The 20,768-nt window shown below is 42.4% G+C and overlaps 1 protein-coding gene across 3 annotated transcripts in view; it reads left to right on the top strand.

Moving 5' to 3' along the window:
• CORO6 (coronin 6) overlaps positions 1-20,768 on the top strand; it is a 224,112-nt gene that overhangs the window by 161,399 nt on the left and 41,945 nt on the right. For all 3 annotated transcript variants that reach the window (XM_069226256.1, XM_069226258.1, XM_069226257.1), the window contains exon 5: positions 20,058-20,239. In XM_069226256.1, the coding sequence (XP_069082357.1) occupies positions 20,058-20,239 (182 nt within the window). The remainder of the gene's footprint in view (positions 1-20,057; positions 20,240-20,768) is intronic.

Below are 20,768 nucleotides of genomic sequence, written 5' to 3'. Positions count from 1 at the left end.
TCTTCAGTGGGGAGGGCGAATAAATAGTTCTTCTATGCACCTTTGCATTTGTGTCATGTCTCAAAACAGCCAATATGTTACCTTTATAGCTGGGACTACACTTGACATCTACAGTGGATGTTGGTAGCACAATGGAATTCTGGAATTATTTCCTTACTCTGACAGTCTGGCTGCTTCAGATTCACAACTTTTGTCAACTGCTGACCAAGTATAAGCTTGGTAAGTCAGGATAGCTTCAGCGGTGAAATATTTTAAGTCGAGAAATCATTTGCAGTTTTAGAACTGGTACCCAAAGAATATAGCCTTAAAGCCAGCCATAGCAAGCTATACCGGCCTGCTTTGGCCCGAGCCTTTAATAAGGGAGTGGGACTTTATTTGCTGGTGTAGCCCAGCTACGAAGGGCTATAAGGCTATTAGTACATTCTGCCACTAGAGGGCAGAATGTTCTAATAAATAAAACAAAGTCCTCACTGAGCCTGAGGGGATTGTTGAAATCCCCTCGGGTTCCATGAGGCCTTTGTTCACAGCTGTTGCTGTGAACATAGAACATTGGAATGTTGACGTCTCCTGGATTTTACCAGTGGGTAAAAGCCCAGAGCACTCCATTGTCTCCAATGGAGCTCCCAACATTCCAATGTTCTAATAATGCTTAGAGAATGTATGCAGAGATGCCCATGCGGATGACCTACAGGTCTTCTTGATGAGGCACAGATGCTGCTATACCTTTCCTGGAATAGACAATGACAGCATTTGAAAGGCTTTGCTAATTTCTGAGAGGAGTAGGAGGTGCAAATAATGCCCTGAAAACAGTGGACTCATTAGGGTATTGTCTGCAAGAACGTACTCCACAATAAGTGACAAAAACCTAGAAAATAAGCTAAACTTCTCAATAGTGTCATATGTTATTTGTGTGATTGTTTTAGAAATATGAAGCCCTTCTGACATCCTCATTGTTAAAGTTTCCTTGTAACAGTTTGAAATGAAGCCTGGGATATGGTGAACAAATCTCTAGTTTTATGTAGAAATCTAAAAATGATATTTATAGTGGATTATGGTTGGTTAAGGAAGGGGAGGCGGAGCTAGCCATAATAAAAAATGGTCACATTCTTGAGCGAGCTCAGACAACGTCCCTCTAAATCCTACAATAATCCTTGTCATCCAGGAGTTTAAACCTGACACGAAGAAGCCATGCTACTGCTTTGCAGGACCGGCTGCCCTGTTTATGGTTTCGGCTGAATTGTCCTCCCTTGGCCTACCAAACTGTGATGGCCTGTGAGAAGTGGACACTGCTGGGTGCACGGCCCAGGGTTGGGGAGTAGCACACTCTGCTATCCTTGGTGTGCACACCAGAGGGACCTGTGTTGATGTGGAGGTTTTCTTGGATGGCAGAGGCTGCCTGAGAAAGTTGAAAATGGTGGCACTATGGCCAGGGTGGCTGGATCGGCAGGACCTGTGTATAGGTAGGGCGTGCCATGCATGGCTTGCCAGGGCCCCTTCTGTGGAATTGGGCTTGGGGCAGCTAGCACCTATTACGAGTATGTATAACAGTTCCTGGTGATTGATGGTGATGAATCTAGTAACTGGGCGGGCTGGCGTGTATGACATGGTATGCACATGGCTCTATAAACTACTGATTTCACACCTGTTGGCATTATGTAACTTATACTGTAGTGGGGTGTTCTCTACTAATCAGTATGCACACTGGGATTGCACTTGAACTGCCTTGTGAATATGGGTAAAACAGGCAGGCAAAGTGAACTCACATTTGAGTCTAAAAAGCTGGCACATAGAGTGGAAAGACTTACTGTGAAAACACTGAGACAGACACGTGAAAAACATTCTACAGGATTTGAAGCACAGTCTGAAATCTATAGAAGACAAAACTGATACACTATCAGTAAGAATGAACTGGCTAAGTGAGAGAATGGTGCAGACCTTTAAGCAGAATCTGCTAAGCTGATAGGAGAATTCCAGATTTCAAGGATGATGTAGGGGTGGTATCAAAAAAGTTCTTGGAGAAGGACAAACAAATGGAATATGGAGATTGAAGCACTTTCATGGCGTAATAAGATTGGTATACTCGGTGTCGTGGAATCCACAAACACAGGTAACACATCAGCCTTTCCTCAACAGATACTGAAGTTAGCGTGCTACTTTTCTGGAATTCTTGCTGGAATTCCTGCCTCAGCTTGAAACACTCCAAGTCATCCAGGGTCCTTGCATTTCTGCTATGAGAGGTGGACCTTCGTATTTGGTTCCCCGACTGTATCATGGTAGTCAGTGGGCTAGCTACAGCCTCTCCACTTCCATTCCCTGGCAAGCCATTCTAATGTTACTAACAAGATATTGTGTCCTGTACCTCAATATATTTAGATTAATGCTACCTTATTTTATAGGATTAAGGGGATTACTAATCAGTCCTTTGTAGATCAAGGGTCCTTTCTGCATACCTTCCACCAACCGTGCACAGCGGGTCTGGTTGTTTATTGAATGGTTTTCTCTACCTCCCTTCTCCTACTTCCCCCGTACAGTCCCTTCAGATTCTGGAGTTCATAACAGGTCTTAGTTGACTGAAAGAGGAAGGTGTAGGGTTAGCATCAGAGTCCCTGGTCTGAATTCCAGTGAAATCCTGATACTTATGAGGGATCTTGGTCCTTCTTTCCTGACTTTACAATAGGGTTGTAAGAGGCCAGATGTGCTCCCAAACATTCAAGAAAAACTTACAAGAATATCAAATCAAATCAAGTACACTATGCAGTACCTGGCAAGACTCAACATTGTAATAGGTAGGAAAACATGGGTATTCAGCAACCCCAAAGATGCATTACAGCAGATAGAAAAGTATAGGAAGGGAATGCATTCACCCAAGAGACAACAACCAGGATTGCAAGGGAATCCAGGCGCCGATTAGAAATCACTGCCCATCACTAGGGACTTCTCCGCAGAGGGATTTATGTTCTGATGATTTATCAGTTGATGTCTCTTTTATACCCTTATGTATTCTAAATTGTACTGTGGCCCACTAGGGGTCATAAGGAGTGTATAAATGCATGTGTATTCTGTCTTTATAGTTTTATTTATCCTGTATAGACGGATGGGGTACAGCCAATACACGTTTGCCAGGAGGTCGGGTGCTGGCTGCCACCTCACTGCACAATCGCAGTTAACTGGGGATGTATTTTCACCTACTTTTGGTTGATGTGTTCTAAAATGTGTTATGTTGGTTTTGGGTTGGACTACTGAACAACAACAATATCCCTTTTGTGCTTGCTATCCTTTATGAACCTAGATTAAACACATCAACACCACTACTCAATAAGTCCACATTTTGGGCAATAAATCACAACAATATGTTAAAGAATTATTCAAGGTCATTAAGGCGAGACTCTCTGTAGAACAGAGCTGGCTCCATCATGGGGCCCCTGAAAACCTGGGGCCCTGGGCCAGAGCGCACTTTGCCCATGCCTTAAAACGTCTCTGACCCTGCGGATACTTCAATTCATTAAAAAAACAAATGCCATTCCAATGCAGTGGACAGATTCACACATTCTAAGTTAAGATAGCTAGTATGGGTACAATGCAATACTTTCCCAAGGAGCAACAAGAAGTCAGCCTTCTAACTGAAGTAGTTACTCTGTTGTATGGTAGAAGCTGGGTTTGTAAGAATCGTAACTCTATTATCTGGCGAATGAGAACGAGTAGTGCAGTGCTTAATTTGTAGAATAAGTGCCAGGGCCCTTGTAACAAGGCCAGTGCAGTGTGCACCACACATTGTACCCACCAACACTGCCGATGCCAGTATCAACGCAACTACTAACCATCACATCCGTACAAATGTGACAATCCAGACTATTCCAGACCTGCAGGGCTATGAGAATAGCTTGGGTGGCAGGTATTAGTAATTGAAATAAGTATAAAATCTGCAGGGGTTTGGGTGGCAGGCTAACGCATAATGGAGGAGGCCCCCTCAGGCCCTACGGATGTGAGTGTGGGGTCCCTTCAGCATATCTTGCAGGGAGGCCTCTCACGTTTTGGTACACCACCTGTTTCCGTCCAAGATTACCTGGTGCCATTGGTTGAACATGAAAGAGGGGACCCTAGGGATTATCTGGATAATGTGAAATGGCGCTGTGCGAGCTGAGAGGATATGTGGTAATCGGCTTTTATATGTGTTATCATATGTCACTTGACTGTACACGTAGTAATGCTGGTTATTGTGCCCTCTACCCAGTTTTGTGTCATTACCTGACATCTACCCATTGCTTTATTGTCAAACAAAATAACAAAGTTCATGTGCTCCTATTTCTTTCTAAGAAAAAAGACTGGTTAAGGAGGCCACTATTTTTACTTGAGGCCCTGTAAGATAGTGGAGCAGAACAGACCAGGAGTTAAGTGAGGCAACTGGAGATGTAGTGGCTAAAAGGTTCTTATATCCAAACTCCCAGACCTATAAAGGCTCGAATTCAAAGGGGGCACTGGCAACATGAATAACGCGTGGGCCCATTCACAATGCATCTTAGATTAGCTTGTTCGGAAACTCATGCTCGGGTATTTTTTAGGGCATTCAAATGCCTGAACTGCAAAAGGAAATGTTATCCTCTGTAGTTTCTATTAGTCACATTGGCTGAAGCCCGCCTCTTACGAGAATCAGTGCCATTTATGTAGTATGTGAACAACATCACTCACAACTAATGTATGTAGTGTGTTTGAAATAATCTTTGAAAGCCAATAAAAATAGAACTGATTTACTGAACTAGAAAATATACTTTTGGCAGTGGTTGAACTGAGAATCAGAGACACCCAAGGAGAACTTACTCTGTGGGTCAGAAGGCTTGAAAACCTCAGGTGTTATCTTTGTTTGCAAAAACCGAAGTCAAAGTACACAGAGATAGACAACCAGACAAGTGTATGAGTTTTCAAAGTCAGACTAGTTATTTAAGCAGAGGTCAGGCCAGAAGGCAGATATAACCTCTTTTGAGCATACTATGAGATGAAGCTGCACTAATTTACAATTGCATGCATTCTTTGTAGACACACTCCTCTAGAACTCTTCTGTGGGGACACCAACCATTCCCCTGGGATTCTGTTCAATCTTTAACTACAAGAGTCACACAAAATGTGTGTAAGATACACTTGTTATTTACTTTGATACCGCCTTCCACTAGCAATTAATTCAAAGCAATAATGGTGTATTTAGTGAGGCTTGTGAGTACACTTGTGAATACATACACCTGTACATATATCTATATATGTTCGATGGCATGTGTAGCTGCAGATACACATACTATGCATTATTCAACCATCTGGTGTTGGGCACGGAGTGTTGCAAGTTGTTTTTCTTCGAAGAAGTCTTTTGGGAGTCACAGGATTGAGTGACTCCTCCTCTCGGTCATACTGCGCATGGCCATCGACTCCATTATTAGATTGTTTTCTTTCCGCTGTCTGGTTCGGACGTGTTTCCTCTTGCTCCGAGATTTCGAATCGGAAGCTGTAGAAAACTCCTTTAATCGTCTGTATTGTTTCAGTCGCGTTTCCATCTAGCTTCGAACCGATAGTACAGTCGGAATCTAGATTTTGCCCTTCTGGGCGCGTGTGCCCGACTCGGGCCTGTTTGAGCCTACCGTGTGGAAGCCTGATGGATCGGACTCCATTTCGATTCTGCCCTCGGTGCCACACAAAGATTCCCTACACAAACCAACACCTGGTTTGTAATCTTTGTCTTTCTCCAGATCATAAAGAAGAAGATTGTGAGGCCTGTTGATCGTTTTGATCCAAGAAGACCCTGCATGATCGGAGAGCCAGAAGGTTAGAGATGGCGTCGAAAAGTACAGAACATCTCGATGTCATGGAAGAAGGACAGGCGCAGACATTGGTCTCCAGCCGAGACACCAACTCCGAACAAGAATCAGAAGAAGATAGGCCTATCACTGCTGGGCAGCACGTGAGTATGTCTGCCCCTACGCCCATATATAAAAAACCATCGAAGGCCTTGGGTTCACCACTGCTAGAGTGCAATGGTTCGACCCGAAAAAAGACTATCGGCAACGAACCTTCAGGTTTGGGGCCGAAAAAGGCCACTCCTCCGTCGACATCGGAGTCGAGTAAATCTGTAAAGAGTTCTGCCTCAGACTCGTGTAAGTGTCCTCACACTTCGGAGTCAAAGCCTCCACGCCCTGCTTTGGAGCCAAAACAACCGACTCCATTTTCGGGACCGAAAAAGCTTCAATCTTCGGAAGCCAAAAAATCTTTTTATGCAGAAGAGCAAGGACTTTTGAGCCATCTCAAACAGAGTTTGAAATCACTGCAGGAATCTTATAGACCTTCTGATGAGGACACTGAGATTCAGCCTATCCTGGAGGTTATGGATGAAAGACAATCCAGAATCCACATCCACAAAGAGACTGGCAGAATTGTTACTGCACCTCCTCGGAAAACCAAAAGGAAGATGGCTTTTCAGGAACAATTAGACACTGCTCAACCACCAGCAACACTCTGTAAGCACAAAGAGAAGCCAGTACCTGCCTCTACTTCTCCTCCTCATTCACCACAACTTTTCTTTTCACCTCCACCCACTAGCCCACCACTGTTGCCTTCACCAATGCATTCACAGTACTCACATGGGGATACATTCGATCCTTGGGATCTATATGACCCAGATTCATGCAGGTTGTTTCCAGGGCAGCTGCTTACCATGAGGTGCTTATGCACACTGAACCCCTAGAAGATGATTTCCTGTTTAACACAATATCCTCCACCCACTCTAGATATCAGTGCCTTCCTATGTTACCTGGAATGGTCAAACATGCAGACCAAATTTTTAGTGAGCCAATCAAAGCTAGAGTAATTACTCTGCGTATTGACAAAAGAAACACCTGCTCCTACAGACCCAGATTACATCACACACCAAGTTCCTCCAGATTCAGTGGTAGTGAGTGCGGCTAAAAAGAGGGCTAATAGCCAATCCTCAGGGGATGCTCCTCCCCCTGATAAGGAGAGTAGGAAATTTGATGCTGCTGGCAAGAGAGTAGCCACACAGGCGGACAATCAATGGCGAATTGCAAATTCGCAAGCACTTCTAGCCAGATACGATAGAGCCCACTGGGATGAGATACAAGAACTCCTACAGCACCTCCCAAAGGAACATCAGAAAAGGGCACATCAGATTGTAGAAGAGGGCCAGGCCATAAGCAATAATCAGATAAGGTCTGCCCTTGATGCTGCGGACACAGCAGCCAGAAGTGTCAATACGGCCATTACTATAAGGAGGCAGGCATGGCTACGTTCTGGTTTTAAACCAGAAATTCAACAGGCAGTACTTAACATGCCTTTTGACAAAAAACATTTGTTTGGTCCTGAGGTCGATACGACCATAGAAAAATGGAGAAAGGACTCAGACACTGCCAAAGGAATGGGAGCATTATACACCAATCTGTATAGAGGCTCCTTTTGCAGACAGCAATTTAGGGGAGGATTCAAACCACAATCCTCTAAAGCCTCTACCTCCCAGGCAAAGCAGGGACAGCAGCAGCAACAATATCAGAGAGGGGGATTTCGAGGGTCTTACAGAGGCCAATATTTTAGAAACAGAGGCAAGTTCCAAACCTCTAAGCAAGCCACTACACCATCCAAACAGTGACTTATTTACCATTCCACAACTCCACACATCTCCTGTGGGGGGAAAACTACAGCAATTCCACTCTCATTGTCAAAACATCACCACAGACCATTGGGTCTTGTCAATTATCCGCAATGGTTATTGCCTAGAATTGATTTCTACCCCTCCAAACATTCCCCCACCTTTCCACAGATTGTCCCCAGAACACAACGTTCTATTACAACAAGAGGTACAATCACTACTACTAAAACAAGCAATAGAATTGGTCCCACATTCTCAACAAGGAACAGGAGTATACTCACTATACTTCCTTATCCCCAAAAAGGATGGCACTCTCAGGCCCATCCTAGATCTCAGATCTCTGAGTCTATACATCCTGTCAGAGCACTTTCACACAGTAACTCTCCAGGACATCATTCCACTACTACAAAAACAAGATTACATGACTGCTTTAGACCTAAAATATGCGCATTTCCATATACCCATCCATCCAGCTCACAGAAAATGCCTCAGGTTTGTCATAGCAGGAAAACATTATCAGTTCAAAGTTCTGCCATTCGGCATAACAACAGCTCCAACAGTGTTCACAAAATGTCTAGCAGTAGTGGCAGCCTACCTAAGAAGGCAACACATTCATGTATTTCTGTATCTAGACGATTGGCTAATAAAATCAAGCAATTTTAAACAATGCCAACAACACACTCAGTACATAATAGAGACCCTACATACACTAGGGTTCACTCTCAATTACCAGAAATCTCACCTTCAACTAGCACAACTACACAAAGGATACAGGCTTTCCAAAATCTCATACCACAAACACAGCCAAATCAACAATACACTGTCAAACTTATCATGAGAATTCTAGGAATGATGGCAACTTGCATAACAATAGCACCGCATGCAAGACTCAATATGAGGCCTTTACAATAATGCCTCTCACAACAATGGTCTCAGGCACAGGGTCAATTGCAAGATCTAGTGTTGGTGGACCGCCAAACGCACACGTCCCTTCAGTGGTGGAATCTCAGCAATTTAATGAAGGGGCGGTCATTTCAAGACCCTGTGCCTCACACCACAATAACAACAGATGCATCAATGATATATTGGAGAGCTCATCTCAACAACCTTACCATTCAAGGGGAATGGGATTCCAAACAAAGACATTTCCAAATAAACCATTAGGAATTATTATCTGTGTTCCTTGCCCTAAAAGCATTTCAACCCCTTCTCACACACAAGAATGTTCTGATAAAAACAGACAATATGACGACCATGTATTACCTGAAGATACAAGGCAGGAGATCTCAACTGTCCCTTTTAGCCCAGACAATATGGAAATGGGCAAATCACAATCACATGAATCTATTGGCAGAATACATTCCAGGAATACACAATCAGCTAGCGGATCTCCTAAGCAGGACCCACCAACAGACACACAAATGGGAGATTCACTTTCAGGTACTTCATAAGTACTTTTCAAAAGTGGGGAACACCAGAAGTAGACTTATTTGCAACAAGCGAAAACGCAAAATGCAACAACTTCGCATCCAGACACCCACATCCCCTATCCAGGGGCAATGCTAAATGGATCAGTTGGTCAGGGATATTTGCTTATGCTTTTCCCCCTCTCCCACTCCTTTCCTTTCTGGTCAGCAAACTACGTCAGACATCTCTCACCATGATACTCATAGCCCCAACGTGGGCACGACAACATTGGTACACCACACTCCTAGACCAGACAGTAGTACCTCACTCCAAACTTCCAAACAGACCGGGTTTGTTAACACAAAACTAAGGTCAAATCAGGCATCCAAACCCCGGTGCTCTCAACTTAGCAATTTGGCTCCTGAAGTCATAGTTTGGATACCTAAAACGTCCATTAGAATGCATGGAAGTACGACTAGACAATGTTATGCTAGCAAATGGAAAAGATTTGTTTACTACTGTCAATCTGAAAAATTTGATCCACTTACAGCATCAACACAAGATATTGTATGCTATCTACTTCATTTGCAGAAAGCAAATCTAGCTTTCTCATCCATTAAAATCCATTTTACTGCAATATCAGCACACTTGCAGACTATTCAACTCAACTCTCTATTCAGAGTTCCAGTTATAAAGGTTTTCATGGAAGGATTAAAACGTATTATTCCATCTAGAACACCTCCTGTTCCTACTTGGAATCTAAATATCATACTCACCAGACTTATGGGCCCACCTTTTGAACCCATGCATTCTTGTGAAATTCAATTTTTAACATGGAAGGTCGCCTTCCTAGTAGCTATTACTTAATTGCAAAGAGTTAGTGAAATACAAGCATTCACTCTTGATGAACCTTTTTTCCAAATGCACAAACATAAAGTTGTACTTAGAACAAATCCCAAATTTCTGCAAAATTGGTATCACTTTTTCACATAAACCAAACAGTGGAATTGCCAGTCTTCTTTCCACAGCCAGACTCAGTTGCAGAAAGAGCCCTAATGTACTATGTAGATAGAACTAAAGAATTTAGGACAACAAAACAACTTTTCGTTGCTTTTCAACAACCACATAAAGGCAATCCTATCTCTAAACAAGGTTTAGCTAAATGGATTGTTAAATGCATACAAACATGCTACATTAAGGCAACAAGACAACTTTTGATCACACATAGAGCACAATCCACTAGAATGAAAGGTGCGTCTATGGCATTCTTAGGAAACATACCAATGGAATACATATGTAAAGCTGCCACACGGTCTACTCCTCATACATTTACGAAATAATAATGTGTAGATGTATTTTCAAAGTAACAGGCCAAGCTGTCTTAAGAACATTATTTCAAACAACTTCAACTCCTACAGGCTAGCAACCACATTTTTTGGGAAGAGTAACTGCTTTGTAGTCTATGCATAGCATGTGTATCTGCAGCTATACATGCCATCGAACGGATAATGTCACTTACCCAGTGTACATCTGTTTGTGGCATGTAGTGCTGCAGATTCACATGCACCCTTCCTCCTCCCCGGAAGCCTGTAGTCGTTGCAGTTTTATTATTTGTACATATGTAGATACATTTACATTTGCATGGATATCTATTTTTTACTTACTCATTTTGTAGAACATTTATATTCTTACACTTTATCACTCCTTCCTACACCCTTTTGCGGGAAAACAATCTAACAATGGAGTCGATGCCCATGCGCAGTATGACCGGGAGGCGGAGTCACTTGATCCCGTGACTCCGAAAAGAGTTCTTAGAAGAAAAACAACTTGTAACACTCCGAGCCCAACACCAGATGGCGGAATAATGCATAGCATGTGAATCTGCAGCACTACATGCTACGAACAGATGTACACTGGGTAAGTTACATTTCCCATATTTATATATAAATATATATATATATATGGATTTAGAGAATGTCTCCCCCATAGCATTATATATATATATATATATTTTTTTTGAGGGAGAGATCCCCCAAACCCGTTTTATTATACATATATATGCATTTTTTTTTTTTTAGATTTTGAATGAGGTCCACCCACTACCTCTGCTGTTTTTTTTACTCCTAACCTCCCTTTACCATTACAAAACCCTTAAACCAGGGGTTCCCAATCTGTGCGCCGTGGCACACTGGTGCGCCTCCAAAACTACCCTGGGGCGCCATGACGTAAGCCTCAATGTTCCCAGTGCAATTTCTTTCGTTTTTCAAGCTGGCTTTCAAACATGTTTTGCTAAGATGAAACTCCCTCTAGTACCACTAGATGGCAGTGCGACATGCAGAATAGCACAGGAATTGCTCCTATCTGCCAGAACAGTTAACACAAACTATGAGCAATGCAGAAATAAAAACAGAGGCACGTGTTGGACTTAGGTATGTACGGTGTCACTTTTAAGGAAATTGTGGTATTGTTTTAATAATATATTTTATTTAATCCTGAAGGGCACTGTTATTAGTCTTGTTAATGTTAGTTGGGGGGAAGACTTTTCAATATCTCTTATAGTGTATGAATAAGTTCTTATAACTATGATAGTATGGAACATGTTTAATGCATAAATGTGTTTTTACTTTTGATATGGTGTTATGTGGACCTCCATCGGAGTTTTGTATCATAATAAGAACTGGATTGACACGAACTGTGACACACGACTATAGTGAGAAGGAATCAGAGACTGAAGACAAATACTGAGGTCTGAGACAGGAGAGTGCAATGACTCCATCAGACGCTAGAAGAGACTGAAGCAGAGTTAAGATAATGGCGGCTGCTGGAACATTTAGTGAAGTACTTGAAAGTGAAATATAGTAGAGCTGATTAGTGGAGCTGCATTCTTATATATCAAAAGTGGCTATTTGACAACTAGAATGACTTGAAGAAGAGCTCCCTGTGCTGGAGGCAATTTTTAAGGAACAAAACATTGTTTTAAAGAAAATCATTATGCGGACCACAGTGCTGAAGCGCACTGTTTCTGTCTTAACCAATGAAAGTTTTTTTTATTTTTATTAAACAACTGTTATATTTTTTTTATTTTGCTACATCTATGATTATAATAATACCTTCATAGTTCATACCAAGTATTTTTGAGGGAACAAAATGGAAAAACTCCAGAGTTCCCCCCCCCCCACCACTCGCCAAAACAAAAATAACACAGTGGGGAGCCACAGCCAACTGCCAATAGGTCAAGGGAGCCACGGGTCGAAAAAGTTTGGGGACCACTGCCTTAAACTAAATATACCCTTACCCCTCTTTACCGCTTCTCTCCCCATAACCCTAAAGGTAACCTTACCTGCTTTTAACTCTATCCCCACCTTGTTCCAGTGTGATTCTTATGACTTCTGATTGGCAGAAAAGTGCCCCATAGCAACACCTTTATTCGCTGAATAGATACTCTTACAAGTGGTATCAGTGGCATGAAATTATCCAGTGCCTCTCTGCTGCAGCGGAGAGGCACAGAATTTCACACTGTATATGCAATGACAAGATTCATCTTTACATGTATTTTGAAAGGGTTACTTATTTGACCGGGAAGAATAGGAAAGAACTGAACTCTTTCAGATACGGAGAAACTGGAATTTGGTGGATGTGGCCGTGGAGGGGATAAATAAATCTTGGCATATCCTTAAGTCATACAGGTTTGTGGTTGATGACGATAACATAAGGAAATATGAGGCAGAAGAAATTGGTGGATACTGGAGGGTAAGCTCAGAAGTTCACTTTAAATTGAGATAAAGCATAAGAGAGCAGAGAGAAATCTTGTGAAGGGTGGGGTCACTTAGTGGTGGTTGTATGATGGAACCATGCATGCGGAAATCACGCATGCCTGAACAATGCGGTCGAAACAACAGCCGCATTGTTTCCACACAGGCCTTTACCACGCATGCCTTTACAATGATTTTACATTGTAAAAGCATGCCTAGTAAAGGCATGTGTGGAAATGGCATCCGTGGTTGTCGCATGCCACTGCCCCACCCTAAAAACAGAAGTACCGCGACCCTCCTCCCTTAAAAACTATCCCGATACCCCCACCCACCCTGAGCCCTAAAACCGACTCCTACCCCAAAAATAAACCAACCCAACCCCTATAAACAAAATTACCCCTTCCCCCACCCCGCCCCTAAAAACCCGTCCCCCGCCTGCCCTGAATACAAAATTACCCCAACCCCCCACCCCGCCCCTAAAAACCCAACCCCCACCCGCCCTAAATACAAAATGACCCCCACCCAACCCCAAAAAACTCACCCCCACCCACCCTAAAAACATAATTACCCCAACCCCCAAATACAAAATTACCCTGACCCCAACCCCGCACCTAAAAACGCGACCCCCCCACCCACCCTAAATACAAGATTACCCCGATCCCCCACCCCACCCCTAAAACCTAAACCCCCACCCCCTAAATACATAATTATCCTGACACCCTACCCCCCTAAAAACCATAGTACCAAACCCCCACCCCGCCCCTTAAAACAAAAAACCTAACCACCTCAATGCCTTCACCCAACCGCCCCACCCCTAAAAACTACCGCCAACCCTGCCCCAGGCCCACTTACCAGACCGCGCCCTCTCCCGATGGATCTTCCTTTTTCTCTGCCTTAACCATGCACGTGCTTTGTTCAGCACATGCATGGTTAAGGCAAAGACAAAGGCCTGCGTTTTTTCAGGCAAGCGTTGTTCCGTTTGTGTGAACAACGCAGGCATGGTTCTGGACGTCTTGTTCTGGATCTTTCCACTTAGTGGTTTGAGTGTGGACTCTACATAGAGGTGAAAGGGAAGAGGAAAGAGGTTATGATGGGATGTGATGAAGCGAAGGGCCCAAGATTGAACCTCAGGGATGTCCACATGAAGAGAGATTGGCAATGATTGTTCTAAGCAAAATGATTCAGTGGAGAAGCTCTAACAGAGGTTTGGAAGGAACAATTTAAGAGTTGTGTTTCATGAGAAGCTAAAGTAAAATTGTATTGTATAATACTGAATGAAGTGGACAAGTCAAGAAGGTTAAATGTTGATGAGAGGAGGTTGTGGTGTGCAGAATTAACATAGCATGGAGGAGCTGAATTGGTAGGATGAATGACACAGAAGGTATACCCAAAGGGCTAGAGTAAATAATGAGAGCAAAGGTACTGGGTAAATCGATCCAGAAGGTTTTAAGGATAAGAGTTAAAACACAGGGTGATAGTGGAAGTCAGAGAATAGTCAAACAAACTGACTAAGAAGGAAAAAGGCATGAGAAGGGAACAAGGTCACTACAACATTGGTCAGAATGTTGTTACGTACGTTTGAAGTGAGTTTGAAGTTCAGAGTAAGGTGTTACTTTGTTCTTAGATAAGTATGTGGAGAAATTAATAGCTCAGAGATAGTGGCCTCAGAGGGTGAGTGAGTTGATTGGATTAAAAGTGTTTGGATTGAGGTGAAGTGACATGATTAGATCTTGATAGTACTAACATTCATCAAGAGTGGCAGTTATGGCCTTTAATGCACATTTACACTTTTCAGGATGAATAAGGTTGCATGGCTTTTCTACTTACGAAACAAATATGGCTTAAAGATGTCATTAAAGGGAGATAACCTGGAGCTATCCGGGACTGAGGATGGAAAACCACTAGGGTGATGGTGCAGATGTGGTTGTGGGCATCAGATGTAGAGAAAATAGTGCTATTAAACGCCTGAACTGAATTTGAGTGTGTTTGCTAGAACGTCACTGTGAACTCAGATCAGGTGTGAGTGGTGGAGTCAGCAATTTGAAGGGAGTGAAGGAAGAAACAAATGGAAGGACATAGTGTGCAACCTGGTGTCAGTCACATTATAATGGACATTTACTGGGGTATTTATAAAAATAGCTAAGCGGTACCACTTTAATCCAAGATCGTGGTCTGCTCCCTCAGTCAATAAAATCAAAAAGATGGTGCAACAGAACATGAATTCTAAAATTATTCACCACACAAACACCTCAAGCCTTTTCGAGTGAGATCCACCGAAGAAACATGTCTCACCTTGTTTACTTCACCAGACCTTATGGGCCAGCCTCTCAAATTTCCGTGCATCCAATAAATTGTTTATTTTTTTAGCTAATCATAACTTACCCTTTGTGGCTAAGTCAAAGAGGGCACATCAACAAGTACTGTAACATAGTAGCTTTAGGGGGGAGCTTTACATTGTTTGAAATATTTGTAGAAGTATTTCTATCTGGTACATGATCAGTGTTACAATTCAGAGGTCCATTCTGATTGTATAGATCTTTTAGGATTGATATTGTTTGGGAGGATAATACATTTTTAATACCAGGGTTAATTATTTCACCAGGTGAAGTAGAAGACTCACTACAAACGACAGAGCAGCTGTTTGTCAGACTAAATCATAGATTTGATTAAGGCTAACTTATTGTCAGTTCTCTTAAAAAGTGGAATAAACATAACCATGATATGTAAAAAAGAGGCCATCAATTAGTTGTGCAAAATTCAGATATTTAGCCATAGGTTTAGGTTTGGGCAAAAGGCTGTTCCTCAAGAAAGCAAACTTGGAATGTGATTTAGGTATATTAACCAATAACACAGATGGCTGAAACGGCCTGTGTACTCCTGCTTCAACTACAACAGTTTGCCAATGCTTTATAATGGCTGGTATCATCACAGCTGATTGAAGATAGATTCCTTCTTATGGTTAATTACATGGGAAGGAAATCATAATAGTCTTGGTCAACAGTATAAACAAATCTAAGAAAGGAACTTTTTCTCACATAAATGCAGCAGAACTTTCAATCGAGCCTGGTGGAACGAATCACTCCGTGCGGTGTCTTTGTATGTGTTTTTTCTTTTTCTGAGCAAAACGGGAGAGGTTGTTGACTAAGTCTATTGTGATTTCCTTCCCATTAATTTATATGGGGTGCCTTCATCTCATTTCCTAAAATGTGATTGTGCTGAGGATGGTCTTGTGGGCTTAATACAATTGAGACCAAAACATTGATGCCAAGTCCAGTTCTATCCAAATACAACTATTGGATTTTTATCATGATATTGATTCATCATGTGTGATGGACTATCTATTTCTGAAGTGGACTTCTCAAACAATAATCCCTGATTAATCTCTGTTTTGTGTAATTGTTCAACTGGGTTTCGCAAGATTAATGTCCTTTTGGAACTTTATGATCTGTCCACTTTGCAACTTCATTCAATGCAAATACGTTTTTTCTAGATTTGCTTTAGTATGTGCCTGATTTCTGTTTCTTTTTTGCTCTTCTTTCTTTCTCATTTATCTATGTCACAAATTGTGTATTCAACTAGGTTCAGTTTCTTTTTTCTTTTCTTTATTTCTCATTTATCTGTGTCACAAATTGTGTATTCAACTAGGTTATGTTGAATGAAATCATTCCACGGGGACAGAAATTTCAAGGTGAGAAAAGGGTCCTACTTCTCCTCTATTCGCCCATAATATAATGTGGTGCCCCAAGGTTCATCCTTGAGCCCTACATTATTTAATTAATATGCACATCCGCAAGCAGAGATTATAGAATCCCATGTTCTAGCCTTAGTGTCATACACTGACGACACACAAATAATTATGGCTCTTACCCCAGCTTAATTCCTGCCTCAATGAAGTCATAGATTGGATGTCGAGGAGCTGCCTCAAACTCAATGGCGATAAAACGGAGATCATGGTGTTTGGAAATGACAAATTAAGAGGCTGGCATGCAGGTTAGCCCAAACAATTGGGAGAACCCCCCAATCTTTCCCCAGCGATCAAGAGCTTAGGGTTCTGGAGTGATGAGACATTAACTTTGGAAACCCAAGCCAAAAAACTTGCAGGCTCCTACTTTGAGATCCTCAGATCTCTACACATGCTACCGCTCACAACATAGAGAATTGTGGTGCATGGTCTGATCAATTTGTGCTTCGACTACAGAAATTCCCTATATTTGGGTAGCCCGAAGTATGTGATAAAGCCTCTCCAAGTTGTCCAGAATACAGCAGCAAGCTAAGATTCCGTTTTAAGGCCATGTGCATTGCTCATAAGCCACTCAAGGGAGAGGCCTGGTCATTATTCAGAATCTACTGTCTGCCTATGTTCCAGGAAGATCCCTTTGGTCAAGCTCCCAGGGTCTTCTGTTAGTACCTGAGGTCAAAAGAGCGAGATATGGGATCAGTCTTTCTCGTTTCTGGCTCCTAGGATATGGAATACATCTATTTGGAGGCAGCAGTCCGAACTCAAGTTCAAAAAACTCCTTATAACTTATCTCTTCGTTCTATGAGCGTGGGTAGTCCATTTAGTGATCGGGAAGTGGGTGTTCAATTAGCGATAGGAAGCTCGGTCAGGTAGCCATGCGCGATAGAAATCCCATTTGAATTGAGTTGAATAATGTTTATTTCTAGATTGTCACCAAATGGGACAAATAAACAAAAAGAATACATGAAATATTTTTTTCAAATGATTTCCTTGTTAGCGCATTACCTTCCAAAATAGTTTATACCCATTCTCGCTAGGGTCTATTGGGTTGCCCTTCTCTTTAAAACATGGCTTGATCTTCAGTAGAAATTCGAAGAAATAAAAGAGTTTTCAGCATGAAGCCTTTAATTTGGGAAAACCCAGCAGGGTGAGATCTGTTCCATCTCAAAGTCAGGCTGAAGTCTGCCAAAGTAACTGTGGCACACCAATTAAGAGTACAATCAACAGCTTCCAGAACATACATATCTCATTCCCTTCAATGGGAGACAATTCAAAAACTGCATTCAAGGGGAGTCGACATACCCCCTAAGTTCCCATTTGCACACAATGAGGTGCACATCTCTTGTCTTTGAGTGTTGAATCCTCCGAGTACATCGTGAGTAGGTGGCTTTCTCTCACCATCATTGCTCCATGTTCGTTGCCAACTTTTCTCAGTCTAAACAATAAGCCTTTATCTAGCTAACGAGAAACACAATATCACCTCCTGCAGTGGAGAGAAAACAGCATACTTTGCAGAATTAAAGCAAACTATTTCAGCTAAGGGCGTTTGTCAAGCTAAGTGAACACAAATCAAATGGATGCACATTACATTGTTATAAATCAGTGGAATGCAAACAATCATTATCAAACATGAATATGTAATGAATATGGTTACACTGTCAATTGATCAACCTAAGACACCTATTTGTGAACTCTTAATGAACAAAATTATTACATACCATTAATTCATTTAAATATACCAAACATAAATAAGGCTAAACCACACTTCGAATATAAATGTTGTATATAAGTGTATAAATGTGTATAGATGACGTAAGTAGGGTGGAGCCAAAATTATGTTGCTCCAATTGTTCATGGAGGCAAAGGTTCCAAGGGAATCCTTCTTTTTGTTAACTCTATGCACAACATTGAAACTTTGCTCTATTTGTTCAGTTTCCTTGGTACTCTCCCCACAGTCCTCTCTCCAAAGCTATCATTGAGCCTAGAGGAGGAGTGCAGCTTACCAGGTTGATTCTGGAGGGATGTAGGAGTGCGTTCTCTTTCCCCATGATGTCTTAGGTGAGCCACAGGAGAGGACCGAGAGAGTAGGCTGGCCTCTTCTGGCCTTTTACAGGCCACCGGGTGGTTGGGCCCACCATTGGTCTGCACTTTGCCCATGCATCCAAAACTGCGAGAGAGGTGTCTGCCTTTTGGTCACATAGATGTTGGATGGGGGTTCACCAACACGTGAGAGCAAATACTATGGGGAATACAATACACACTGCGACTTGTTAGCAGGATATTACAAATCAACTTGGGGTTCTCTGACCTTATAAAGGAACTTGGCCTTCGGCTCTGTATGATAATGGACTCCTTAGTCATGCAGTATCCGTATGACCTATGGTAAAAGGCACCTTACGCAAATATATTCTGTTGAAACCAGGCGCCACAGTTTTGCCGCTTGATTACATTTTTATTATTAAACATTGTGTTCAAGTCCCACTGAGGCTTCCAGCGGCCTATTTTAGACTGTGGCAGGCGGCCCTCTGTTGGTCATTGTAGGGGGGGTCATTTCTTCACAACTGTTGCTGGATCACCTCTCGCCATATTTTGAGATCCCTGCCCACGCTGTGGAGATCACTCTGCCTTCAGAGGAACTGCCGTGACAGCAGAACAAATTTTGGCGAGTGACTGCCATGTTTCAGAGAGGCACTCATCAGACTTTTTTGTTTTTCAAAAACAAACTCAAAAAGTAGGAGTTTGTTTTCTAACAAAACAAAAAGCTAACGACCCTGACACCATCAGAGTTTTCTCCCTGTTTGGGGGGGTCATTTTGATTTTTTTCTTTTCAGGACCAGCAGACATTCCATGGTGGCCAACAGAAAAATACATCATACCTTCTGCTCTAAATAGGGCTGATGGTCTGATGTAATACACCGATGGCCGCAACGTTCAGAGTAGGATTTCTACAGGGGCTAATGAGCTCACTAGCGATGAACGGGGCATGGTACCCATACTCTTCCCAACCATTATTTTAACCAGACCTGGGATACCTGTGAATAAATGTATTTTCTTTAAATTGACTCTAAGGCATTCTTAGATATCTGGATCAAAGCTCTATCTAGTTGAAGCTTTAAGAAGAACTCCCTACAGTTTGAATCTGCTCTAGTTGCACTTTTGTACCAAGGTTGGGTGAGGTGGACGCAGATGAAGCAGACAACAAAATGTGGGTGAGGCCTCTTATCCAATAAGATTGGATTGGACTGTTAGCCTGGGGGATAGAATGAATTGACCAAATTGATAGTATCTGTTTGACTTCACCACCGTACCGTAGTGTTTGCTTACACGCTTGTATGTTAGCTCAAAACTCAATAAACAAAAAAAAATAGCTTGTAACAGTCAAGCTAAAAAAAGATGGAATGGAATGAACTGCAGGTAGTTAGCAGTGGTTCTGACTGATTTTCTTCCATCTCGTCTGTGGCATAGTGATATGAAACCTTCTCTAACCACTCTCCTACTGGCTTCCCTCCACCCACCACTACAGGAAGTGATAATCTGGTCAATATTTGGAACGTGGGGACGGGCGAGGCTCTAATCACCCTGGATGATGTGCACCCCGACCTCATCTACAATGTGTGCTGGAACCACAACGGGAGCCTCATCTGCACGACCTGTAAGGACAAGAAGATCCGGATCATTGACCCCCGGAAGCAGCAAGTGGTGGCTGTGAGTAACTGTGGAGCTGTCTGTCACTGCCGGTCACTCCCTCTCTCGGTAGTCGACTGATATTCTCCCGCTGCCCTGTCTCTGCCTCGCTCTCTGGCATAGCCAGTGATTCCCTCTCTCTCTCATTAGCAATAGCAAGCTTTCTTTTGCTATTACCGCTTATGCCACTGTTGTTCATTCACTTTCTCTTTTTCATTACCTCACTGTCTCAATCTCCCTGTCTGACATTCAGCCATCTGCCAATATGTGCTGTACCGTCTCTATCAAGGGTTCTTTCCCTGTGTCTTTCCCTCTCACTATCTTTGTCTCTTCCATTCTTCCTGTCTTCTTGGTTCTTTTTCGGGGTCAGTCCATCTATGTCTGCCACCCTCTCTCTCTCCTCTTTAGCTGTCTTTCTCTCTGCTACTCTCCCTTTCCACATACATTTCTTCTCTCTCATCCCCTTGCTACTTTTTGTTGTTACTCCTTTCTTTGTCCTTGTCTTCTCTCTTTTTGGCTGCCACTTTCTGTTTTCATTTCCTTTTCTCAC

This window comes from Pleurodeles waltl, chromosome 3_1, assembly GCF_031143425.1.
Source record: "Pleurodeles waltl isolate 20211129_DDA chromosome 3_1, aPleWal1.hap1.20221129, whole genome shotgun sequence".
Taxonomy (NCBI): domain Eukaryota; kingdom Metazoa; phylum Chordata; class Amphibia; order Caudata; family Salamandridae; genus Pleurodeles; species Pleurodeles waltl.
The sequence above is the reverse complement of the archived record's forward strand: the minus strand, read 5'-3'. Positions and strand labels throughout refer to the sequence as shown.